Genomic DNA, 27,611 nt, shown 5'->3' on the forward strand with positions numbered 1-27,611 from the left:
CTGCTTTAGTTTTCATACTGTATCTTTTGAAAGTATTCATATGCGCTGGCTGAAAAACTCGGAACCTGTCCCTTTAAGCAATTATTTTCAATCAACCAGATTGCAACACTCACACTACAATTCCTTTTATGAACAGCAGTAATATGGCTGAGTGAGTGAGTGAGTTTAGTTATACACCGCACTCAGCAATATTCCAGCTATATGGCGGTGGTCTATAAATAATCGAGTCAGGACCAGACAATCCAGTGATCAACAGCATGAGCATCGATCTGCGCAATTGGGAACCGATGACATGTGTCAACCAAGTCAGCGAGCCTGACCACCCGATCCCAAAAATCGCCTTTACGACAAGCATGGGTTACTGAAGATCAATATTCTAACCCGGACCTTCACGGGTAGGCGTAATATTTATGGCTTGTTTATGATTTATACCTGGAAGTATGCTTGACAATCAAGGACTATGGGACCGCATACACCAAGAGTATGGTGTGAGCAGCACAGCAGAGTCATTGTTTGCTTCTTGTCTGAGTGCAAGCAGTCCAGACTGGTAATGTGCTATCTGACAATATGTCTCTGACCTGTGGAGTGCCACAGGGCTCGGTCTTGGGGCCAATATTATGTACTATGTATATGTGACCACTTGGACTTCTCTCTCATCTCACAACAGAAGGTTGCCCATCACAAACGAAGAAAACAACAGTTGTTTGCAAGGTCGAGAGCTGCATCTCAACAATTCAACATTGGATGTAATCAAACATGTTGATGTTGAACAACAAGAAGACAAAAACACTCTTTATAAGACTGAAGAAATGTGATACCAAGCAGCTTTACACTGGTCAATCTGCAGTGAATGGTTCATCTTCACTCAAGAACTTGGGTGTTCATATTGACTGCAATCTTGGTATGGAAACTCAAGTTTCTCAGTTGTGTAAATGCTGCTGTTTCCATTTGAGAAACATTCACCACCTGTTGACACAAGATGCTACGGGTGTCTCTTGAGAACTTTAGTTCTCTCTCGGCTAGATTAATGTAACAGTTTATTGTTTGGAGTTTCTAACGAGTTGATCAGCAAGTTACAAAAGATTCGGAACATCGCTGCCCGTATTATAACAAGAAGCAAACCATCCTGTCACTTATCACCCATTCTCCAATCTCTACACTGGCTTCATATTCCTGAACGTATTAAATTCAAAACATTGATACTCAGCTATCAGACAAATCACAAAATGGGACCTGCCTATCTTCAAGACCACATCACACTGTACACTCCCTCCAGAACTATCCGCTCCCATGATCAGTTTCTCCTGTCCATGCCTACTTATAACTGGAATCGTTTGGTGCCAGGTCCTCTCAGTATGCAGCTGCTCCCCTTAGAACTCTCTGCCTCTTGACCTAAAATCAGTACGAACTCTGCCACTCTTCAAAAACAGACTCAAAACACATCCCGTTCAACGCTATGTATTTTCTTGTACATATAAACTAGGGCGGTGGGGTAGCCTAGTGGTTAAAGCTCGTCACGCCGAAGACCCGGGTTCGATTCCCAACATGGGCAAAATGTGCAAAGCCCATTTCTGCTGTCCCACCACCCTTCCCCCCGCGCCGTGATATTGCTGGAATATTGCTCAAAACGGTATAAAACTAAACTCCCAAACTCACTCACCTATGAACTGTCAGCGCTTTGAGGATTGCCCATGGTTGGTAGAAGTCAGCGCTATATAAATACTTTATTACTATTGCTATTACTATTATTAGGTAAATACATCAAAGTGGATGTAGAAATCAGCAATGGAAGGGGGAGGAGGGTAGGTCCCTGAGTTGCGGGTGCAGCTGCTGAATGTAGGTTCAAAAACATTTTTGTTTGTTTGTTGTTTAAAGGCCAAACTCATCAATTTTCCACCTGTATGATGGCAGTCTGTAAATAATCAATCCGGACCAGACAGTCCAGTGATTGGCATGAGCATCGATCTACGCAATTGGAATACGATGGCATGTGTAAACCCGACCACCCGATCCCGTTAGTCTTCTCTAACGACAAGCATGGGTTGTTGAAGACCAATTCTAACCCGGATCATCACGGCTGTTCAAACGACTGATTGGCTTATATGATCCTTCTGTTTTGTAAGCAGCATTCTGTGTTCCTGACAAAGATCATATTTCATATATGACTGCTTCATATTCCGACATATCGACTGTTTTTATGTCAACAGTTCACAACCGAGTCGAGATTTCCCAATGCTGCTTTGTTCTAAAAATATTTACAGCGGCTGGACGCCATAAAAATCAACGCGATGTTTTCTGTTTTACACCTTGTGACAAAATTTGCATCAAACTCTTTGAGAACGCTGCTGCTTTAAACCAACGTGCCTTCCCTTGTGGGTCACAATAGTCACTGTGCCCCGTGACGGTGTCTTCTCATGAAGTCACCAGTACGGGGAACACTATTCGCACTAAGTCACTGGCGATTTTGCTTTGAAGTTTCTATTTCAATCAGGATTAACGGATTAGGGATTAACGGATTAGTCAGTTGGTCAGTCGAGCGAGAGACGCTAATGAGCTGAACGGTTAACTGTAAATTACATGACATTTATTAGTGAACTCTGTTCAACAATTTTATGACAAATATAAATAGATGGTACGGACCACTTTCGTCACTAAGTCCTACCATGGCAAATGCAAAAGTTCATCCCAACTTCGAGAGGCGGCAGATATCTTTGTTCGGGTGGTTTCATGTACAGAGTCGAGAAAAAGGAAACGTGATGAAACCTTAGTATGGAAGTGACCCGTGACCTCCGCATGATATAACCTATTACTGTGTTATCACAACACAAACGAATCGTTATCTCAGAGTGTTTTATATTTCGGTAATACGCCCCGCCTCCCGCCTGAGACCCATACGTTCGACCCTCACATTGGCTTGTACTTTAGTGTCGCATGGCGTAAATGTGTAGCATGTTGCTGAACGAGTACATGAAGGGCACCATTATCTTGCCTTGATAACACGAGGACGCTGTGTGTGTGTATGGTCTCATTGTCAAGTAAGCGGACCACCTTGACCTTCATCTGTTTGATGGAGCTGCAGTTATCTTATAAGGACACTCAGTAACGTGGACATCGCTGAAACAGCACTGAGTTTAGGGTGAAAGGCTTATGAATTTAAAGGACGATGACAGTCATCAGATCACTGTCCAGGGACTGAAATCCTTCGATACTGTCTGTACCTATCTAAAATCAAAAACAGTTTAGATGATACTTGACATAGGGCTTTGATGTCTAATACATAGCCTGTGCATCTACTTTTCATAAAAGCAACCTTGGGCAATGCAAACATTGTCTTTTAAGTGTATTGGATCATAGGGGCAGTTGTGCAATAACTGAGTTCAGCATATGTGACTTTGAAACATGCAGTTTTAAAATTATCTGCTCTTCGGTATGGCTAGTTTGTTTGTGTTGTTCTGTTTATATTATTAGTGATGAGGCTAGTTTATAGTTGAAAGGTATGCATGACCACCAAACGCATTTTCAGTTTAAGGTGTTTCTTAACAGTACTTTAGAATAAAGAAATAAATCACGGCGAAGACTGAAGGTCAACGTTAAAGGTCACATGCAACGTAAAACACAACTTTGCCGATTCTGATAGCTTTCGGTATGGACTTACAGTAACAAATTATCAAAAATGCAAATTCAACTTATAAAGTTGAAAAATAACGCGATGAAAAAACCCCGCGAAATCGGAGTTCAAGCGATTCACTAAATTCACCCAGCTGGGGTGAAAAGTTGTTTCAAAAACTGCGTTGCGCTCATGGCGCATGCGCAGTGAATAGGCTTGCGCAGCTTGGCAGCGCCATTTCAAGACGGAAAACCTTCGCTGGCGGTGAATACTCGGAGTAGGCTTTGATGTGAGCTATTTTTCTAATCTTTTGATGATATTGCACAGGCGCGAGATGTTTATATGCTATGACAGTAGATTACCGATTTAACTGTTTATATAATTTCATTTGACTATTTCACCACACGTTCTTCTTACCGAGTCACTTTCTCAATTAGATACTTACAAGCAACGTCATTATTTAGCATTGTCAGAATGTCTAACTGTGATATAGATGTGCCTCTGTCACAGACAAAACTCAATGTTTGTTTTATTGACACCTATGTGTCTGCCTGCATGTCTGCTAATGACAATATGCAATACACAACTTCCATCACTGACCACATGCAATTTGAACTTAACATCTATCAGGCTATACATCATAAACAAAAGTGCACCCTGTCACAGTATGTAATTACACAGACAGGCAGGTGTGATTCTTGTACACATGACATGTTATGATGTCTGTTGATTGCAAAATGTTATACACAAACAATGAGCACGTATTTACAAAACCCAACATCTCTATACACACACACACACACACACACACACACACACACACACAAAGGGCCCTGAGGGCATCGGCAAATGAACCAGCCAATGAACGTCTTTGTTACACTTAAGTGCACGCCCAATCGCTCTGACAGGGTTCGGTACAACGGGTGCTTCGTTTCGAGGGAAGTAAACCCATTGATTTGCGATTGTACAGTTATAATTTTGTTTATTTGATTTTTCATAATCAGCAATGTATATTATATGTTATGAATAAATGATAATTGTTTTTTATTTATGTTTGTTTTTTTGGTTGCATGTGACCTTTAATGAACCGGAAGTGTTCATGAAAACGTTAGTAAATCACCTAAAATCAATTGAATTCCAATTTCACAATTGACCAGGATTGGATATGTTTGCTGTTAGTTCATTATTAAGGTCTCTACAGGCAGACCCGTGAAGATCCGGGTTAGAATTGATCTTCAGTAACCCATGCTTGTCGTAAGAGGCGACTAGCGGGATCGGTTTGTTGTTTAACGCTGCACTCAACAATATCACAGGTATATGACGGCGGTCTGTAAATAATCGAGTCTGGACCAGGCAATCAAGTGATCAATGGCATGAGCATCGATCTACGCAATTGGGATACGATGACGTCAACCAAGTCAGCGAGCCTGACCACCCGATCCCGTTAGTCGCCTCTTCGACAAGCATGGGTTACTGAAGTCCAATTCTAACCCGGGTCTGATGTTCAACTTGTCAGAGATATATCTATATATGCTCATGTATGTATAAGTGAGTGACACTTTATTCGATGAAGAAATCTTTTGGACACCGTCGAGAAAATGCCACATAGGAAACAACAACAACCCGCAAAACAAAAATACCAAACCTCACCCCAAAAAATCCCAACAAAAAACAAAACAAAACCAAAAACAAAAAACCCCACCAAAACACACGCTTTGTCTTAGATTTACTATTATTAGGACAAGGTGATGATGTCTATTTTTTAAATGCCATATCATTCAAACCCGTATCTCTATCGCCTAATCTCACGTGACACTCAAACGCCACATGACATTATGTAACTGTTCCAGATTGTGACCTTACCCCTCAAATGAATAATGGACCGCTCCATAAAACAGAAAACAACAACAACAAAAGTTAAACTAAGTGTTGTACTTCACATTCGACGGTCAGGCAGCAGTGAGATAGTCGGATAAACAGATTCCCTGGTGAAACGACCTGTTTAGGTAAGTATGTGGATTAGCGAGGTCAAGGCACTTTTCTTTACCACGCTCAGTTTGAATGTCCACAAATTTGGAATGGTTTTAATAAGAAAATTCAGTGAGCAAAGAAAACATAAGGTGAGTGAGTGAGTATGGTTTTACTCCGCTTTTAGCAATATTCCAGAAATATTACGGAGGGGGACACCAGAAATGGGCTTCACACATTATACCCACGTGGGCAATCGAACCTGGGTCTTCGGCGTGACGAGCCAATGCTTTAACCACTAGGCTACCCCACCCCCCGGAAAACATAAGGGCTTTTATTGATTGAAACATATTTTATTCATTCAAGAAAAGGATTGGTACATATTTGAAAACATTTTGGGCTTTTGTATGTACTGAATTACTGAGAAACAGCGTAATCATAAGTTCATCTCTAAACACACCAAACGACATTCGAACACCATCAACAATAGTGTTGTGTTAAACTACCCCATACCTAACTATACCAGATGTATATTTTCTGTTACCATTTTGCCAAATATTACAAGAAATGGAATGTTTGTTTTCGTAGAGTTTCACGAATGCTCAGCATTGTTTTTACAGCCTGACACATTCGGCACTAAAGTACTCACGGAAACAGAAATGAAATGTTTTTGGGCGTGTATTTCGTAGTTTTGAACACAAATATAACCTGATGTGCAAAAGAAAGTACACAGGTTGTGTTTCCGCAGATAGCGATCCTCTTGGGGTGTTGTGACTCTGGAACGTCCACTTCTGGGTCGATCACATGTCTGGCCTGTCGTACTGAAACGGTTAAACAGCCGAATTATATTTGTCTTGTGCAACCCAATGTCCTTGCAATATCGCTGTTGAAAGCACCCATTTGTGTCATTCCTTTGGCCCGTTCTCGTTGCGCCGACGTCAATCTTGGCATTTCCTCGTGACATTTCTGTCAAGTGATTGTTCAGTCTTCCCGACAAACAGGTTTTATACTCTCTGTCAGAAAAGTGCTGGTGCATGGGACAATAATCACAATTTTGCAAAAATTCGTGCAAAACACGTACAAATGATTTTGGTTGCATTTTGACAAATGCAACATGATGGTTGCGTTCTATACAATCAATGTTTTTCAATAATTTTATTAGTTATAACGCATATTTGGGATTGCAACAACAATTACACCTGTGTACTTTCTTTTGCTCGTCAGTTTATTTTGATTGTTAAATGTTCTGTGACTATCGTTTTGCCTAACTTTTGTTTTTCACACTATTTGTAAAAGCATCCGAATCATCCGCCTTTTGACGTAAGAAATCACCATTGGTAGGTGCAAGATCTGATCTTAGCATTGATGTCCACGAAGACTTGCCTTGTGTTCAGAGGGGCGAGGAGTAGCCTAGTGGTTAAAGCGTTCGCTCGTCACTCTGAAGACCCGGGTTCGATTCCCCACATGGGTACAATGTGTGAAGCCCATTTCTGGTGTCCCCCGCCGTGATATTGCTGGAATATTGCTAAAAGCGGCGTAAACCTAAAACTCACTCACTCACCTCGGTTCAGAGAATGGTAAATTGATATGTGGTACAACAGCCACGTCTAGGATGTTAATGATGTACCGCATTCCATGGCCCACATATCAAAGTCAAAGTCAAAGATCTTTATTATGCATATTATGCCACCGGCCCATGTACATATAACATATATACAATCAAAATATATTGGAAACATGATGTAAAACCATTAAGAGTTTAACAAAGTCTGTCTCTTTTTATAAGCAGATAAATAAATTAGCATAAATTTAATAATGCTTCATTTGACGCAGAAGTTAACAGGCTTTTGAATATAAATATATTTGGAATGCGGTTGTAAACATGTGGAAAATAAGATAATCTTTCTTCAGAATAATATTTGCATACTAGAAGAAAATGGAATTCATCCTCTATACCGCATTTACAAACAGGACATGTGCGTAGAGATACATCAACATTCAACCATCTTCCTTCGTTTATTTTTAATCGTAATAGGCCTGCTCGGAATTTTATACGAATATCACGATATTTGTTTTCATGTATAACACTGAAATATTTTTTCAGGTTCTAGTAAACTCTTACATTCTCTATACAAATTGTAGCGTGAACTGTTGTCGAGAGTACAATGCCAAGATTGGTAAAAGATATATACACATACATCTGTAAAACATCTAAGAAAATCAACCTTATTGCCTACACTTTGTGCTAACCATACAAATGCAAATCCATGTGAAAAAAGTATATTACGAATATAAGAAACATAATTATTTTGCCCAATGGTATCTAAATATACTGACATGTCATATGATTTTTTGGGTATTCTACCAGAGTGCATTTCTATAAGTTTTAACCAATATTTAATAACTCGACATAAGCAATTTATATACAAAGGATATTGTCCGCATTCACCATATATTATAACATTAGGCGTTTGTAATCCTACATTTAGAAATCTCTTACATGCAAGCAAATGAACTTTTTCAATATTCTCATAGAGGCTAACCCCCCATACCTCCGCACCATAAAGTAAAATTGGTTGAATTTGTGAATCAAATATTTTAAAGAATACCCTAGGATCAATCACATCAATCTTTCTTAAGTTATATAATATACTGAGTCAAAAAAGAAACTTCACAAAATGTAATTTGAAAAATAATGAATAATTTTTCTCTGATGATACATCTATGTATCCGTAATGGGATCCCTATCATTCGACTCTAGAAAAACGTTAGCAGAACCCACTCGAACCCATCCATTCGTCGTGCAAATGACGTTAGTGCCAAATCAGGGTTTGCAAGAATTGAAAAAAACACTTTTAAACCACAGTTCTAACGGTACTTGAAATGCCACGATTGTCAAATGTGCAACGTGAACGTGCCGTTTGCATGTTGCAAGCGGGAAGATCAGTTATTGACGTCGCAAGAGCAATGGGATGCAGCCGTCGTACTGTGTATGACTTGCGAGGTGGTCTACAACAAACTGGCACCACTTCTGATCGCCCAAGGTCGGGTCGTCCACGTGTGACGTCACGAGCAGAAGACCGTCAAATCGTCCTACGTCACCTACGTGACAGATTTCGGCCGGCTACACGAACCAGGGCTGAGATGTTTAGAGGTCGACTGTCCTCACAGACCATTCGAAATCGGTTGCGGGCTGCCAATCTCCATTCTCGACGTCCATATCGTGGGCCAATATTGACGCCGTTTCAACGTCTGCTGTGGGCCCAACGTCACCTCCGATGGACCCAGAGAGACTGAAACCGAGTCGTCTTTAGCGATGAATCCAGGTTTACCCTCAGATTCGCGGACGGCAGGCATAGAGTTTGGAGACGACGTCGTGAACGGTATGCCCAATGTTGTGTACAGGAAGTCGACAGATTCGGGGGCGGAAGTTGCATGGTGTGGGGGTGCTTTCTGTGGGAACAACCGTTTCCGACTTCTGGTCATCCGTGGAAACCTCACAGCTGCTGCTTACCGCGACCAGGTGCTCACCCCTGAACTCGTTCCTTTCATGGCGGCTCATGGCCAAGGTCTACAGTTCCAGCATGATAATGCTCGGCCGCATACCGCGATGTTGACACGACATTTCCTTCAAAACGCTGGAATCAACGTCATGGACTGGCCATCGAGGTCCCCTGACCTTAATCCAATAGAGCACGTTTGGGATGCACTTGGGAGAAGGCTTCGTGGTCTTAGGAAGCAACCTCAGAATCTGCAGGAACTTGGCGCTGCCTTGCAAGAGCAATGGCGCAGAATCCCCAACCACGTGTTCACAAACATCAGGCAGTCGATGAGGAGACGGTGTTTGGGAGTGGTGAATGCGCGGGGCGACCATACACGATATTGAACTGAGAAATTTCGCATTTTTATTCTTGTGACTTGACATTCTGTATACCCATGTTTTGGAACGGCGGTGTAGCCTAATGGAACTGATTATGGCACTGTCAGTGTATCGAGTACATCACACAGATCTCAGCAATGAAATAATAACATTTTAACCATCTTACCATCTCTTGTTCTTTTATAGTGCCCTGAAGAAAGAATGTGAAGTTTCTTTTTTGACTCAGTATATTTGTAATAATGCTCTTTTTCCTCTCAGTGCTAGATCGTCTGTACATTTATTCATTTTAAACGTGGATGGAAATATAATACAAAGATTTCTATATGAATTCACAACGTCAATAACAGAGTCTTTATAATACCATTTTTCTTTAGCTGATAATCGTCCACCCCTTCTAAAAACAACAATATTGGTTTTATCGAGGTTGACTTCAAGTCCCCATTTATCAGAATATGATTCTTAAATATTCAATTGTTTTTGTAGTCCCGAAGCAACTTCAGATATGAGAATGACATCATCTGCATAAAGAAATAGCAATATCTCTTTCTACAATATCAGTACACAGTTCATCAATAAAAAAGGAAAAAAGAAGTGGACTTAAAATACACCCTTGTCTTAGATCGTCTGGGCAATCAAAATAATCTGTGTAAACATTATCGTTGCATCTTACACATGCTTTAACGGATACATTTATACTTTTTATTGCAGCTAACAGTTATATCCAGAGTTTTGGAGACAATACCAAAGTTTATATCGTGAGACGGAATCGAAAGCTTTCTTAAAATCGACGAAGGCAACATATAATTTCTTCTTTTTTCTTGATAAGCATTTCTGAATTATTGCATTTAAGGTGAAAATGTGATCAGTTGTAGAATACTCTTTTCTAAAACCGGCTTGAAATTCAGGTATTTTATCTCTTATCGTAGCCCAAGTTGTGAGTCTGGTATGAAGAATCCGTGTATATATTTTGCTAAGTACACTTAAAAGGGAAATCCCTCTGTAATTATCGGGATTACATCGTTCACCCTTTTTATGTGTAGGAATTATAATTGCTTTAGTCCAGTTTTCAGGGAAAACACCTTTTTGAAACAATGTATTAAAAAGTTTTCTAAGAAATGGTAAAATAATATGTGTAGAACATGTAAGCATTTCTACAATTATACAGTCATTACCTGGAGATTTACCTCCTTTTAAATGATCTAAGGCTAATATAATTTCAGAATCAGTGAAATCCCATTCAAGAATAGTTGCATCAATATCATCAACACAATCCTTCACATCTTGACATTCCCAAGTTACTGTATCACTGGGCACAGGTCTATTAAAAACCGTGTTAAAATGATCAAGCCACATGTCTTTATTGATCTGAGGTGGTGTCTTATTTCCTCCAGAGATGGATCGTAGCTCTTTCCAAAATGATTTTGGGTCCGATAATGTTGCATTTAATATGTTTCTCCTTTTGCGCTTAAACATGGCCTTGGACTTTCTACATATATTTTTTATAATCATTTCTTTAGTTTCGCAACACATGCTTCTTGTTTCGTTTGATTTATGTTTTCTGAATCTTGTCATAGAACGTCTCTTTTAGCAGATTTACAGTGATGATTATAGAATGAATTATTGAAAATATTTTTGTTTCCAAGAGGCTTTTTCATACAATCGGCAGCTTCAAGAATGACAGATACAAATTCATCGACTGCATGATTAACATCGTTCTCTATATGATCTTTGAGTTCCTCATTCCTCCACAGACAACTTAGAGCTTGTAAATATACATCAGCCTTGTTATTGTCCCACCTATATCTACACTTATCTTGTGATTGTTCATGTTTACAGTTAGCAGCATTGTCTGTCACTTCAGTAGTACACTTTAAATGTAAACTCACTGGCATATGCTTCGACTCTACACGAGTATCAATATGCATGTAATTACAGATGTGATGTACATCAACAGAACTAATGAAATAATCAATTACACTGCATCCTTGGTTTGAAATATAAGTGAAGTTGCCATCCAAATCTCCATTTGTTCTTCCATTGAACAAGTACAGATTTTGAGCAAAACATAGGTCTAAAAGCTTACGACCAAACGTGTTTATAACATTATCGCATGAGTGTCTCTGGCCAAGTAGCACAGGACCTTCATCCGGGAAGGCATTTCTGTCAAGTCGTTCAGTGTCAAGTGTCTCTGGTGGGCTGTTACCAATAGCAACTCTGGCGTTCAAGTCCCCACAGAGTTCGAGTCAAGATGTTGAGTGAGCCAGTCATCTAGCTTGTCGATGGGGTTAGATTTATCGACTGCAACATAAAAAGTCGAGCTGGCAGGAGGGGCATACATTCCTAGTATGATGATTTCTTTATGTTTAATGACAATGTTTTTCTCTATTTTTGAAACATACATCATTGTTTATGTCAGTGAAAACTAATTTGCTGTGATACGCCATGGTGCGTTTAACAAACATTACAACCCCAGCTGATAATCTACCATACCTAGCTAGCCTATGTGCTTTACAGATATACATAACATAGGATGAGAGCTCAGGTATGATCATCTACCATACTTAGCTAGCCATGTGCTCTACAGATATACATAACATAGGATGATAGCTCAGGTATGATCATCTAACATACTTAGCTAGCCATGTTCTTTACAGATATACATAACATAGGATGAGAGATCAGGTATGATAATCTACCATACTTAGCTAGCCTATGTGCTTTACAGATACAGATATAGGTATATCATCTACCATACACAGGATGAGAGCTCAGGTATGATCATCTACCATACTTAGCTAGCCTATGTGCTTTACAGATATACATAACATAGGATGAGAGCTCAGGTATGATCATCTACCATACATAGGTAGCCTATGTGCTTTACAGATATACATAACATAGGATGAGAGCTCAGGTATGATCATCTACCATACTTAGCTAGCCGATGTGCTTTACAGATATACATAACATAGGATGAGAGCTCAGGTATGATCATCTACCATACTTAGCTAGCCTATGTGCTTTACAGATATACATAACATAGGATGAGAGCTCAGGTATGATCGTCTACCATACTTAGCTAGCCTATGTGCTTTACAGATATACATAACATAGGATGAGAGCTCAGGTATGATAATCTACAATACTCAGCTAGCCTATGTGCTTTACAGATATACATAACATAGGATGAGAGCTCAGGTATGGATATGACACTGTCTAGAAACGTTTCGACTACACAAATGATATCATAGCTTTGTATATACTCAACAAAATCACTATCGTTAAGTTAAGTGAGGAAACCATCAATATTCCAAGTTAAAATATTTAGATCGCAAAAAGAACTGGAATATTCTGCACCTGATAGTTGCGGTCGTGTAGAGTTGTGGGCCTGGCCGAGTCCCTAGCTGTCGTCCATGGAGGAGCCGAGGTCCGGAGACGGGGAGATGTCAAGCTGTTGGCTGGGGCTGCGGCTGCGGCTGAGGCTGAGGCTGAGGCTGTGGCTGGGACGGGAGTAGAGGCTTGAGAGCTGTGACGCATGCTTGTCCTATAGGCGGACTGTCCGGAACCCCTGCTCCTTCCTGGTATGGATGGAGCAGTCCTAGCACGGGTTAATCTGCGTAGGATAGCTGGTGCGGTCACAAGCTTACCGTTTTTGTAATATGCTATAAGCCCTCTGCTCTTACGGTCCGATATAGTCTCTCTTTGTCTCTTGGTAAGATCATTAGCCACACCTATATTTACCTTTCTCAGATCATCATGATGCTTCAGTACAGCTATTTTATCCTCTGTCGTCGAGAATTTTGCGATCATCAGACGGGGTTTATCATGGCCTTCTTGTCTACGACCTACACGATGCGCTCGTATAATGTCTGACCCTTGCCAAACCTTAACTGCCACATTGCTATTGAGAACAGGTGAGGTGAGGTGAAATTGGGTTTTACGCCGTACTTGAGATTATTTTGCTCATATGACGACGTGCATGCGTGTGTATGTGTATGTGCGGCTGCTTGTACTAGCCCAGACTTAAGCTGGTTTTATAGTGCTAGCCCACTGAGATACCATGCCGCAGTGAAGCATAAATACCCCACTCAGACACATTATACTGACTCCGAGCCGACCAGTCCTTGTTGTACCCATTAATGCCGAGCGCCAGGCAGGGACCAACAAGTACCATATTTTAAGGTCTTTTGGTATGACGCAGTCGGGGATCGAACCCACGACCTTCCGCTCTCCTGGCGGACGCTCTAACCACTACACCACGGAGGCGGTTCTATTGAGAACAGAGATCACTTTGTTTTTACAAGCATCGTAGTTTTCATCCCGCTGTTCGTCTATTCCATACAAAATAAGTTTATCTCTTCGGCTAAAAGACTCCAGTTTATCAAGTTCGGATTCGTGTGTTAAGACTACAGATTCAAGGTTTTCACACTTATGATTCATAGCGTCTATGTCAGTGTAGATTGACACTTGTTCATTTGCCACTCTATCTACGTCTACCCGTAATTCCGACAGTGAATTATCCAATGAAGAACATGCTTCTGCTACTTCGCTTATTTGAGAGTTTATGGCATTCATTTCCGTACACATCGATTGTCGAATTTCGCGGATTTCATTCAATATATCGGTTTTAATCTCAGCTGTAGCAGCATTAAGGTCTTTCATGGTCAATTGTGGACCTGGATTTGTCTCTACATTGTGTGAGAGGATTAGTTGTAGTTTATACATATCAATAAGTTGCAGTTGTCAGTTCAGGAGGCGCCTTATTTGCTTATCAATAACGGAATTTCACAGGTTTACGAGCGGTAAGAACAATTTACTAAAACGTGATATCAGCTCAATAAAAGGGGAGACGCATTGCACGTAATGCACGCCTTTGGTCGTAACAAGTGCATATCTAAAAACGTATGCGCGCCCTAAGGGTCAAAATAATTATACAAACAAACATAATTATGAATATGAATTGTTATATAGGAATTACTGACTGACTGAGTTTGGTTTTTACGCCGCTTTTAGCAATATTCCAGCAACATCACGGCGGGGGACTCCAGAAATGGGCTTCACACATTGTGCCCATGTGGGGATTCGAACACGGGTCATCGGCGTGACGAGCCAACGCTTTAACCATTAGGCTACCCCACCGCCCCATATAGGAATTACAATCACAGATATTGCGATACCTTTTTCCAAGTGTATATATTAATTCATCATTCTGTCCACAATTTCTGTCACCACTGTAAATATAGATTTCATATTAATTTTCTGAAAAATGACGGTGAGACAAAACAGCTGGCCATGTGACGTCTGATGGGAGATTAGGGTTTAATCAGTCTCCTGTCCATATCCTGGAGAATATTTCAAGAAATGAATCAAACTCAAGACTATTCCACAATGGTTTGTCAACTCAAGATTGCCTCAGCAATAACACACGGCGTTGGTACCTTTGGTCATCCATAAGTTATACAGGCCTTTTTTCACTAGTGAGTGAGTTGGGTTCTACGCCGCTTTTAGCAATATTCCAGCATGGCGGGTAACACCCGAAATGGGCTTCACACATCCTACCTATGTTTGTAATGGAACCCGGGCCTTCGGTGTGAGGAGCTTTAACCACTGGGCTACCCCACTAGCCTACCTAAGATAGACATGATTCTACCATTACGTAAGGCAGTACAGAATGGCTGAATGTATTTGCGGGTGTTTGAGTAACGACAGGCGGACAGACAGACAATTCATTCGGTAGAAGCCTAGGAGACCACTGTCCTAAAATATATTCAAACACACCTTTACTTGCGTAAGGATATTTCAATATTTTACTCCGAAAGGTATTGATGAGTATACACGCCCACGAAATATCGATTATGTGCTGAGAACCTAATTCCAATACAAGAGAGAAAGATTAGCATAGCATGTTTACATGCAGATCAAATGGTATAGGAATGTTTCAAGAGTTTCTCAGATTGATGTGAGATTTCCTCAAAAGCAGACCAGATTATTTAGATGAAAATTTACGATCAAGCAATAAGTGCAGTGGTGATATTTTCCTTATAAATATCGTTTTTTTTCTTTCTGTCTTTCAGTAATATCCATTTGGGGCGACTATTTGCTTTCAGTTTACCGTTTACCAATCTTGCCAAACAGTGAAAACTATCAGCGATGAACCGAAATGGGCACGGGCTAATGGCTGAGCCTTGTGTGACACCTTGTTGCAAAATCGCAAGCTTTTTATGCCACCCTCATTCAAAGTATTAAGACCACACAGATATTTGTGCATTCAACTGCTTCACACATGCAGTGATGAAACCCAAACTTGTTTCATATCATGACAGACCCATGAAGATCCGGGTCAGAATTGATCTTCAGAAACCCATGCTTGTCGTCAGGGGCGACTAGCGGGATCGGGTGGTCAGAGTCGCTGACTTGGTTGACACATGTCTTCGTATCCCAATTGCGTAGATAGATGCTCATGCTGTTGATCACTGGCTTGTGTGGTCCAGACCCGATTATTTACAGATCGCCGCCATATAGCTGGAATATTGCTGAATGCGGCTTGAAACTAAACTCACTCACTCATATCATGATAGCTGGATTGTGGCAGTTTTCAACCTAACGATGCAAGAATCATTATTTCAGTTTTGGTTCACAGAATCAAGCCAGCCACTCTTGAGGGATGGAGAACACGACCACCCCGTTGTCTAACGACACAGACGTGGAGGTCCTTCCCCAGTATGTCGGCTTCATCTGCTGCGGGTTAGCCTCCATCTTGTTTGCCACCAACTATGTACCAGTCAAGAAGTTCGAAACGGGTGATGGTAAGTGGGTGGATGATAGTAGACATGTAGGCGGATGATAGTAAGCGGGTAGGTGATGGAGATGGTTGGATGATGGTAGACGGATTTGTGTTAAGGGCGGGTGGGTTACGGGTGACCTTCACGGGTGATAGGTTATCGTAAGAGGGTGGGTTATAGTAAGCGGGTGGGCGATGTGGGAGGGTGGGTTATGGTAAACGAGTGGGTGGTGTGGGCGGATAGGTTATAGTAAGAGGGTGGGTTATAGTAAGCGGGTGGGCGATGTGGGTGGGTGGGCTATAGTAAGCGGGTGGGCGATGTGGGTGGGTGGGTTATAGTAAGCAGGTTGGCGATGTGGTAGGGTGGGTTATAGTAAGCGGGTGGGCGATGTGTATGGGTGGGTTATAGTAAGCGGGGGGCGATGTGGGAGGGTGGGCTATAGTAAGCGGGTGGGCGATGTGGGTGGGTGGGCTATAGTAAGCGGGTGGGCGATGTGGGAGGGTGGGTTATAGTGAGCGAGTGACTTACCACGGATGGATGATGGTACACGGTTTAATGTATCAGTGGGACCTTCTGAAAAAACATTATAGCTATTTCAATGGTATATTCTTAAACTGATGACATCTTGGTATTTTCAGGAATGTTTTTCCAGTGGGTGTTGACTAATGGTATCCTCATCACCGGTTTTGTGATCCAGGCAATCCGGCTGTCACGTTTTTACCCAATCGTCATGGTCGGGGGCTCATTGTGGGCCACAGGTAAGTCATAGACTAGCCTGTCCCACCCTTCGTCATGGTCGGGGGCTCCTTGTGGGCCACAGGTAAGTCATAGACTAGCCTGTCCCACCCTTCGTCATGGTCGGGGGCTCCTTGTGGGCCACAGGTAAGTCATAGACTAGCCTGTCCCAACCTTCGTCATGGTCGGGGGCTCCTTGTGGGCCACAGGTAAGTCATAGACTAGCCTGTCCCACCCTTAGTCATGGTTGGTTGTTCCATCTGGGACCACGGGTAAGTGGCAGACTAACATGTCCCACCTTTCGTCATGGCTGCTTGTTCCATCTGGGCTTTCCTCATTGTTGGTAATTTACAGACTAACATGTCCCACTTTTCGTCATGGCTGCTTGTTCCATCTGGGCTTTCCTCATTGTTGGTAATTTACAGACTAACATGTCCCACTTTTCGTCATGGCTGCTTGTTCCATCTGGGCTTTCCTAATTGTTGGTAATTTACAGACTAACATGTCCCACTTTTCGTCATGGCTGCTTGTTCCATCTGGGCTTTCCTAATTGTTGGTAATTTACAGACTAACATGTCCCACTTTTCGTCATGGCTGCTTTTGTTCCATCTGGGCTTTCCTCATTGTTGGTAATTTACAGACTAACATGTCCCACTTTTCCTCATTGTTGGTTGCTCCATCTGGGCTACGGGTAAGCTGCAGACTAACATGTCCTCCTTTCGTCATGGTTGGTTGTTTCAACTTGATTGTATGTTTTCGGCATTTGACTCAACGATTCTCAGAGTTTATTGAATTGTTAAGAAAATTTTGCTGATTTTAAAGTACAAACTATCCTGAAAGAGTACATTTAATGTTCCTAACAATGGTGTTGGGTCCCGCTCCTCAAAGAGATCGTAGTGCTACAACCTTCGTAAATCTATTGTCGTGGATATGCGTCGACTGGGGGATTAGCTCATAATTAAGATGAAGTGTACCTACAATACGTTGACGAGACGAAGGAATACGTTGAGTTCAAACTTCTTTAAATGTGGTGAGCGGAGTACCTGCTCAACCCCAGGACGTTTCCTACGAGCGGCATTATCCTGCTCGCAGTCGTCCCTACACAAGCAGGCGGTATACCGGACTCGTCCTCCTTCAACGTATAGATGTGAGCATGCTAAGTATATATACAGTTTTTGACAACAATGGACAGGCGACAACTCAACAATGGACAATTAGAAAAACAATAGCACTTCCTTGACCAGTTGATGTGATGGCAGACACGGCCAAGGGCAATGGCCAATACGGGTTTTAAATGTCATATACAGTAATTAATTACCTGACAAGTCAATGTACAATGCGGAAGTGATAAGGATTACATAGAATACAGATTAGCATCATATAAATAATTACAATAAAGTCTCAAATGTCTTGACTCCATAGCTTTTTACTTTTTAAATATTTGGACGATGGCTGTCCTGAATTAGTCACTAAAACACTATGTTAAAGTATGGGAGTCACGACTGTCATAGTGCTACGATCGCTTTCAAGAACGGGGCCCTGGTCTCATTACACACCTTTTAAGTCCATTGTCTAAGGTGAATTTGGAAGCGAACGTGAGTAAAATATACACGCGAATTGTAATATTTCGTAAGCTAAACATGCATACTACCGTATCCCAAATTAGAGCAATATGTTTAGAAAGCAGCGAGAGTTTGTGCTTTCCAAGAGAGAATAACAGCATGTCCTTCACACGCTGAGTTACATAAAACAAATGATGTCATGAATAAATGAGCTAATAAATGAATATTCAAATATATACTCATTAACTGAGTTATCTTTGGACCACTGTGCCCAACTCAGAAACAGGTTAAAGCGTTGCCCTCAGAAGTTACTGTATGCACATTGGTAATTCACTATACTTGTAACCCCTATTAATGCAAATGGACTTAACAATTTTGTTAAGCTTATTTTTGCTTAGAGATAAGAGTTAGGATAAAGGTTTATAATTAGTCATTGTTGCAGAATCGTGCATAAGCTCTTTAAAAATAAATAAAAATTGAGCAGAGGAATTAGAAATTACTACTGTATAAACAGCAGAATAATATAATGCAGAATCGACATTTGTTTTTTTTTATCAGAAATCGTCCAATTGACATTACACTGAGTAAAATGTGTCACTTCCTATTCCCGTCATAATTTAAGTAAAAATCTAGTGTTTGGCACGTCCATGTACTAAAATGGACAAAATACACCGAGAAGAGTATCCTTTGTACCAGACAAGCGGCCAACCAGTGTACCATAGAGGGCATCTTCACTGGCTCAACACCCGTGAAGATCCGGGTTAGAATTGATCATCAGTAATCCATACTTGTCCTAAGAGGCGACTAACGGGATCGGGTGGTCAGTCTCGCTGACTTGGTTGACACAAGTAATCGTATCCCAATTGCGTAGATCGATGCCCATGCTGTTGATCACTGGATTGTCTGGTCTAGACTCGATTATTTACAGACCGCCGCCATATAGCTGGAATATTGCTGAATGCGGCTTGAAACTAAACTCACTCACTCACACCGAGCAGAGTATCCTTTATACCAGACAGACGGCCAGCCAATGTACCATAGAGATCCTTCTTCACTGGCTCAACGTGAGACGTTAGGTTGTATCACTGGACGCGTGTGCATGAAAGGTGCACTGCTTTTCGAGATCGGATCAGCATCAGAACACAATCTACCGGGAAATTCAGAACAGCATCAGTCTCCAAGTCAAAATGAGACGACTTCTTGATGTAATATGTAAGAGCAGATATAAGATGAGCTTTCCTCAGTGCCCGAACAAGCTATCATTGCATCTTTTGCGAGTGTGACATTCACCCACTTGACCATGTTCTAGGCAGAGTGGAGGAAGGAATGACAAGTCTTTATGGATGATCAACTTCTTTATTGTACAATATCGACGTTTCGGTATATAGATACTTATACCGTCTTCAAGCATGAATGTAAGTATCTATACCGAAACGTCGATATTGTACAATAAAGAAGTTGATCACCCATAAAGACCTGTCAGTCCTATTACTTACAACTTCTAGAATGCCTCTCAAACAGTTCAGGATGGAGGAAGGCCCTGACTCCGAGAAGATCACATCCTCCAAAGACTAAATGACATCAGCCTTGGTTGTAAAGTTTGCATAGAAACATTGGACCGCGTACCAACATCCACTTCGAGGGAGGGCACCATCAGTTGAAGAACATGATCCATCCCAACCTCTTCCTGTCCACGACTCACCTAAAGAACCTGGACCCCGTTTCACAAAGCTATCGTAGCGCTACGACTGTCGTAGGTCTATGTTACAGCAAGATGGCTTTGTGAACGGGGCCCTGGAAGCTGTGAACAGGGCAAGGTTTGATCAACTAGATCTCGAAGGATATTCTCAACACCTGAAGAAGGATGTTTTGCAGTTCCTAGATTCAGCAATCAAATTTTACAAAGTTAGAATCACACAGTCCACCATCCACTTTGCCTGGGAATAAGGGAAGACAGTCGCAACGATTTAAACTTGAGTATACGTAATGTGGTAGCCCATTGCATGTGTCCTGTTTCCATGATAATGCAAAGGATGCATTAAACATCACTCACTCACTCACCCCTCACTCACCCACCCAACTCCCACTCACTCACTCCCTCACTCTTCCCCCAGGAAACGTTGTTGTGGTCCCAATCGTGAAGACCATCGGACTTGGACTTGGCATCTGTGTCTGGGGCTCCGTGCAGTTGCTCGTCGGTTGGGGCAACGGCAGGTACGTCATGTCCTGTCCCTCGCAGTGATATGGCTAAAAGCGGCTTAAAACCATACTCACTCATTACTTTGAGTCTCATCCTACAAAAGCAATTCATCTATTAAAAAGCAACATTCGGTTTCAATCCAGATTTATATCAGTATGATAAAACGGATATTGCACTACCATGTTATATAATTCAAACCCTGAGATGAACATGTTGCAGGTTCGGGCTGGTGGGCATCGACGCCGAGATCCCCAACAACATCACCTTGAACTACGTCGGTGTGTCCCTCTCTCTCGTCAGGTAAAACATGCAGATCTTGCCTGTATATATGGTGTGTATGATATATTCTGCGCACATTCTATCTTGAAATATAGTCAATGTATGTTTAAATTAGTTTGGCCCATAGTAACGCATTGTACTTGTGTGGTCACCATTGCGATGCGGTGCGGTGCGGTGCGGTGCGGTGCGGTGCGGTGCGGTGCGGTGCGGTGCCGTGCGGTGCCGTGCCGTGCCGTGCCGTGCCGTGCCGTGCCGTGCCGTGCCGTGCCGTGCCGTGCCGTGCCGTGCCGTGCCGTGCCGTGCCGTGCCGTGCCGTGTCGATGCAATGCGATGCGATGCCATGCGATGCGATGCGATGCGATGCTAGGTCAGGCGATGCGTTGTGAAGTGAGGCGTGTCGTGTCGTGGCGTGGTATAATGGAGGGTAAACCATGGTCCTATGGATTATAAGAGATGGGTGTACTCGGGATGCAGATCGAGAGCGGGATGTCAGTTGGCGTGGGGGTCGATATAGATGGTGTTGGTGCTAATGCGTACAATGTAGATGCAGGTGGATTCGGGGATATCAATAGGGCTCGAATGTCGGGTTGGAGTTAAAAAAACGGGACCTGACTATTTTTTATTATTGCATTGAAATATGTAGCATTTGCAGCTTTATACCTATTACATGATTGTATTCGGAACGTATCAATGTAACTGTGGTAACAATGATCTTTTCTCTGCAGTACAGTGATCTATGCGTTTGTCAAGCCAGATATTCAACCTATCACCATGGAGTTGACAATACCAGGACCTGACGAAGAGGCGGCCGACAGTAAGGTCAGTATGTGTGGGCCGTGAATGAGTGAGTGAGTGAGTGAGTAATTGAGTGAGAGTGAGTGTTGATTTGCGTCGCTTTGGACAATATTACATCAATATTACGACATCGGACCCCATATTCGGGAATCTCACATAATGCTTTGACGCTGATTATTTATAATAATATTTATCTACCATTTCCACGTCCTACAGGAGATCCGCATGTCTGAGCCAAAAGACGGTGACATGGAAGGAAATGCCCCTATAAAACCGTCCCCCGGACAAATGTCTATAGAAAGATGGTCGCCTGTTAAGAAGAAGATAACGTATGTCAAATGTTTCCTCTTCAAACCTGTCATTTCAGTTTCAACATATTCAAATTGAGATTGATGCATTTTCCTGATCTCAACGAATCCTGAATTGTGTTACATGATGAAATACGGATATTACACTTTCAATGAACGTACTTTCATATAACTCACATTGCGAAGAATATCGTTATGTTAACCTGAAGCTAAGCCAAAGTTTTAATTAAAATACCAAACCGCATGAGAAAATTCAACCCCTGTTTGGAATAAAAGGAATGATCCTATCAAAGTATGAGCGGTATATTTTGTCATGTTTCCAGTGGGATCGTTCTATCTGCAATCTCCGGTGTGCTCTACGCCTTCCAGTTCATCCCGGCCAGATACATGCAGGAACATGAGAAAGACAACGGTGCCAGTCAGAACTGTGAGACTACTTCTACTACTACTACTACTACTACTACTACTACTGCTACTACTACTACTGCTACTACTGCTACTGCTGCTACTGCTGCTGCTACTGCTGCTACTGCTGCTACTACTACTACTACTACTACTACTACTACTACTACTGCTGCTGCTACTGCTACTGCTGCTGCTACTACTACTGCTGCTGATGCTACTGCTACTGCAACTGCTGCTACTACTACTACTACTACTACTATAATCGATATTATCTACTTACAGTACTCGACTACGTGTTCGCTCACTATTGCGGTATCTACCTCGCCTCAACCGTCTACTTCGTCATCTACGCTCTCTTCCGGCGCAACCGACCCACGGTGTACTCCCAGGTGGTCGTCCCGGGGCTAGTGTCGGGCTTGATGTGGGGGGTAGGGGGTGTCGGGTGGTTCATCTCCAACATGGCTCTCTCAGACCCTGTCTCCTTCCCAATCATCTCTACCGTCCCTATGGGAATCTCGCTTCTGATTGGAGTGTTGGCCTTCAAGGAAATCAAGGTTGGTCGATGATGAGAATGAGTGGGTGAGTTTGTTTTTCACCGCTTTTAGCAATATTCCAGCAATATCACGGCGGGAAAAAAACAGAAATTGGCTTTACACATTGTACCCTTGTGGGAAATGGAACCGGGGCCTTCAGCTTGACGCTTTAACCACTAGGCTACCCAATGCCCCGATGATGCGAATGAAGCGAGAGAACGTCGTGTTTCCCCCCGAAATACCCGTGTGGATGGCGTTTATGTAATTTATACAGTGAAGGTAGAAACATATCCATTTATTATTGATATTTTGGGTAATAGTATTGTAATAAATGCCATATTCATCATTTATAACTGCTGTCGAAATGTTAATGACGTAACAGATAGCAAATTCTTGATGAAAAGAAATCATTCAAGATCGCATGTGTCTGTTGTGTATTTTATGAAACCAAACGCAAACCAAACCCAAACAAAATAAACAGGAAACAAAACCCCCAAAACTATATCCATTTATTATTGATATTTGGGGCAATAGTATTGTAATAAATGCCATATTCATCATTTATAACTTGCTGTCGAAATGTTAATGTCGTAACAGATAGCACATTCTTGATGAAAAGAAATCATTTAAGATCGCATGTGTCTGATGTGTATTTTATGAAACCAACCGCAAACCAAACCCAAACAAAATAAACAGGAAACAAAACCCCACAAACAAAACAAATAGCACAACGCGAAAGAAATTGCATGGGTTGAAGACCAAACCCGGATCCTCACGAAGGGAGACAAGCATGGGTTGCTGAAGACCCATTGGAACCCTAATGTTCACTGGTTATTAGAAATGTCAACCATTTGTACCTTGTCTAGGATTTTGTTGCTGTACATTTGATGACATGACCTTTCTGCACGAGTGGTGTCCAACACTTTTGAATGTTTTGTTGTGTCTCTCCAACGAAAGACAATCCACTAAAGGTACATTCAGAAGGGTCTTTTGTTTGACAAGTCTTGACACAGTATACGTTGGCATAATTATCACATTTCGTGTTCTGTAGGGACGTCGCAATATCATCATCGTTCTCGTCGCCATGACGTTCACCATAGCTGGGGCGGTATTGGCCGGCGTCTCAAAGACGTGATGCCATGACTGTTGGGAGGCATGAATACTCGGACTACAACATGACATGACGCCGTCTGTCGGGACTGCACGCTCTTCACCATTACAACATCCGGAATTTACTACTATTGTTAACATAATCTCATCAAAATTAGATAGTTGTGGTCGATACCGACAAACTGAGGATTTCACATTTCAGACCACATCAGGGCGTCCTTTCGCGAACTTTGATCGGTAAATGATCAACCGTAAAATCGATATCAGCCAATCACGGTCCACTTGCACGGAGCAATCTTTGCGCTATGTACAACCATCTTAAGTTGTGTTAAAGTATCGGAATTACGATCATCGTAGAGCTAAAATCGCTTTGTGCAATTGACTCCTGAATCTCTCGATTTTTTCGGCACTAGTTTAAGAATGGTGAATCTTCTTTCTGGACAGTACGTATTATACACTTCTACACTTGTTAACAAAGATCTCTATTCTGTTAATCTGAAAACTGATCAAAACAAAGTGTCTAACAGACGATATATATTGTATGGTGGAATTCACCACGTTCGCTGGAAAATGTTTCAGTGGGTATGTCCCCTTACAGTCCATGACTGTCGTTAGGAATGCCTGCTGGTAACCTTTTTTAGATTAATGATTACACTTAAACACATTTGGACATTCCCTGACCCTCATAAGCGACGTTTTGACCGGTCAAGATGAAAGGCCGTTCATAATAGAATTAAGATCTTTGTGTAGCCGTTTGAAGACCTGTGTTCAAAGAGCTTACTAAGATAAAACAAGACAAGACAGTGTTATCAGATCGTGAGAGATTTCTATTTAACTTAAAAACAAAAACTTGTTTAATTTGAGGGTACATCACCAACAGACTGTTGTTACATCACGAACAGGTTGTTACATCACGAACAGGTTGTTGTTACATATCGAACAGATTGTTGTTACATCACGAACAGGTTGTTGTTACATATCGAGCAGATTGTTGTTACTTATTGAGCAGATTGTTGTTACATATCGAACAGATTGTTGTTACATCACGAACGGGTTGTTGTTACATATCGATAAGATTGTTGTTACATCACGAACAGGTTGTTGTTACATATCGAGCAGATTGTTGTTACATCACGAACAGGTTGTTGTTACATATCGATAAGATTGTTGTTACATCACGAACAGGTTGTTGTTACATATCGAGCAGATTGTTGTTACATCACGAACAGGTTGTTGTTACATATCGAGCAGATTGTTGTTACATCACGAACAGGTTGTTGTTACATATCGAGCAGATTGTTGTTACATCACGAACAGGTTGTTGTTACATATCGATAAGATTGTTGTTACTTATTGAGCAGATTGTTGTTACATATCGAGCAAATTGTTGTTACTTATTGAGCAGATTGTTGTTACATATCGAGCAGATTTTTGTTACATATCGAGCAGATTATTGTTACATCACGAACAGGTTGTTGTTACATCACGAACAGACTGACTGTGTGTTGTATTGGTGGAGGCGGTGTGAATTATTATTGTTTATTTTAATATTGCTTTTGTATTAACCCAGAAATTGAAAGCAAAGCTCAACAGTAGCTTGACGTCAGGCTACTATGAATAACCCAGGAATACTTTATTGCAGGGTTTTAGCGCCTTTGACTTGCATCTTAAAATGCATACGTATGTCCAATGCTTCTTTTCTGTTTGAACGAGTCTAATGATATTGTTGTACATGTCAAATGAATAAATATTATGGAACCAGCCCTTATTAAATCCTAATATGGCGGACACATATTGTCCCAAATAGCAGGGGCCCGCCGCTCTCACAGAATCAAAATGCATCGTATTTCTTGCATAGCAGTGCCACACACGTGCTTAGGGTGTCATTCCTGATTTGCGTTCTCACGGTGCGACTTATAGTAACAACTTGTAGGATACGACTTGTAGTAACAATATAAGTTGTTCACTGGTCACGAGGGGCGCATGAGTTGATGTACCCAAACATAAACAAACATCGAGGGTACATCAACCCATGGGCCCCGAGGGACCAGTGAACAACGTATTTATCTTGCCGAACACCTTAAGGTTAATTTTGAATTGTTTGAAGCACGGGTACAAATCTTTTTGTAGCCATCGCTAGATTTTGCTGACAAGACAAACAGATTTAGAGTTATCTCCCTTCCATCGATTTGCATTCGCAAAACATCGGTAATTTCCGTACATTATACGTGATTCAATGTTATACGAGAAAAGGAATTACTACCACGAAGTACCAAATGAGTTGCCATTGACAGCGGGGTACATTCAAATGTTACTCGCTTGTAATCGGGGTACATTGAAAATAATAGAAGAGCTCTCAGCCAGTCAGAAAGCGACATTCATGTGTGAGGTAGATAACAAAGATTGTAACGACTTTGTTATTTGTGTATTCAACTAAGTCGCATTCAACTCGTATCTCGCGAGAATCTCACGTATAACTCGGCAACATGGAATCGCCGAGTGAAGAAGAAACGCTAGCGTTAATGTCAGTCTGTATATCGCAGTCACTGAAAAAGAAGGGAAAGCCTAAAGCAGTGTAAATGTGGGTCGGTTGCTTCTCTGGTAAGGTCGATTTCGTTGTCTCCGACTCTGAGGTGAACACAGATCTAAGCGATTTGATTGGTCGAGAGCATGTGAATTCGGACAAATCCTATGTCTTACAACTCGCCTGCGACTAGTTGTATGTGATATCACTTCGCTACGATTTGGGTGTTCTCACGTCGCACCGTGAGAACACACCTTTACGTGCTGAGGGTCTGCAGGTAATGGCATGATGGAAACTTCAGCATCTATAGAACAGAATGGTTAGAAGCGACCCCCACAGAACAATAACATGACAGGTCCACGTGTGCGTCAACGTCATCGGCCACTTACCATGCACTGTACGCTGCAATATGAGTGGTAGAGATTTCCTAAATTCGCCATTGGGATATTTATACGCAGTGGGGCAACACGCTGTACTGTCATACTCCACAGCCGGCTGTAATGTGTTCCTAATTCGTTCGTTATTATCATGCGATTGTGTGTTTGTTTGCTTATTTTTTAACGCCCCATGCTGTAATGTTCCAGCTATATGGCGGCGGTCTGTATTTAATCGAATCTGGACCAGCCAATCCAGTGATCAACATCATGAGCTTCTATCTACGCAATTGGGATACGATGACATGTGTCAACCAAGTCAGCAAGCCACACCACCCGATCCCGTTAGACGCCTCTAACGCATGGGTTTGCTGAAGGCCAATTCTAACCCGGATCTTCACGTGTCTTCATACAACTATGGCTAGAAACGAAACAACGCACAACGAAAAGGAAAACAGTTACCTGATAAACTAGACTCATTACACGTTTATAGGGCATACTGACACAATAGAAACAACAAGAAAACAACAACAACAATAACAGCAACAA

General features: G+C 41.7%; 1 protein-coding gene across 2 annotated transcripts; it reads left to right on the forward strand.

Moving 5' to 3' along the window:
* Positions 1-5,463: 5,463 nt before the first annotated feature.
* On the forward strand, positions 5,464-25,894 carry LOC124277419 (transmembrane protein 144-like). Of its 2 annotated transcripts, XR_006898817.1 has the most exons (11): positions 5,464-5,613; positions 16,096-16,261; positions 16,876-16,995; positions 20,649-20,748; positions 20,954-21,034; positions 21,739-21,832; positions 22,025-22,137; positions 22,440-22,543; positions 22,804-23,075; positions 24,106-25,066; positions 25,130-25,150. XR_006898817.1 is itself a non-coding variant. In XM_046713119.1 (10 exons), exons 2-10 carry the CDS (start codon positions 16,120-16,122, stop codon positions 24,187-24,189), a joined length of 1,110 nt encoding a protein of 369 aa, XP_046569075.1. In that variant the 5' UTR covers positions 5,464-5,613; positions 16,096-16,119; the 3' UTR covers positions 24,190-25,894. The 2 variants fall into 2 exon arrangements, 1 of the variants encoding a protein (XP_046569075.1); XM_046713119.1 differs by having other exon boundaries at positions 24,106-25,894.
* Positions 25,895-27,611: the final 1,717 nt, after the last annotated feature.

The sequence above is a fragment of the Haliotis rubra genome, unplaced genomic scaffold, assembly GCF_003918875.1.
Source record: "Haliotis rubra isolate DU_JTF1 unplaced genomic scaffold, ASM391887v1 Scf221, whole genome shotgun sequence".
Taxonomy (NCBI): domain Eukaryota; kingdom Metazoa; phylum Mollusca; class Gastropoda; order Lepetellida; family Haliotidae; genus Haliotis; species Haliotis rubra.

Coding starts and splice junctions, on each gene's coding strand:
- LOC124277419 (XM_046713119.1), top strand. CDS start 16,120: ATGGAGAACACGACCACCCCGTTGTCTAACGACACAGACGTGGAGGTC. Junction 16,996..20,648: donor GGGCTCATTGTGGGCCACAG/GTAAGTCATAGA, acceptor CTCTTCCCCCAG/GAAACGTTGTTGTGGTCCCA. Junction 23,076..24,105: donor TGGCCTTCAAGGAAATCAAG/GTTGGTCGATGA, acceptor CGTGTTCTGTAG/GGACGTCGCAATATCATCAT.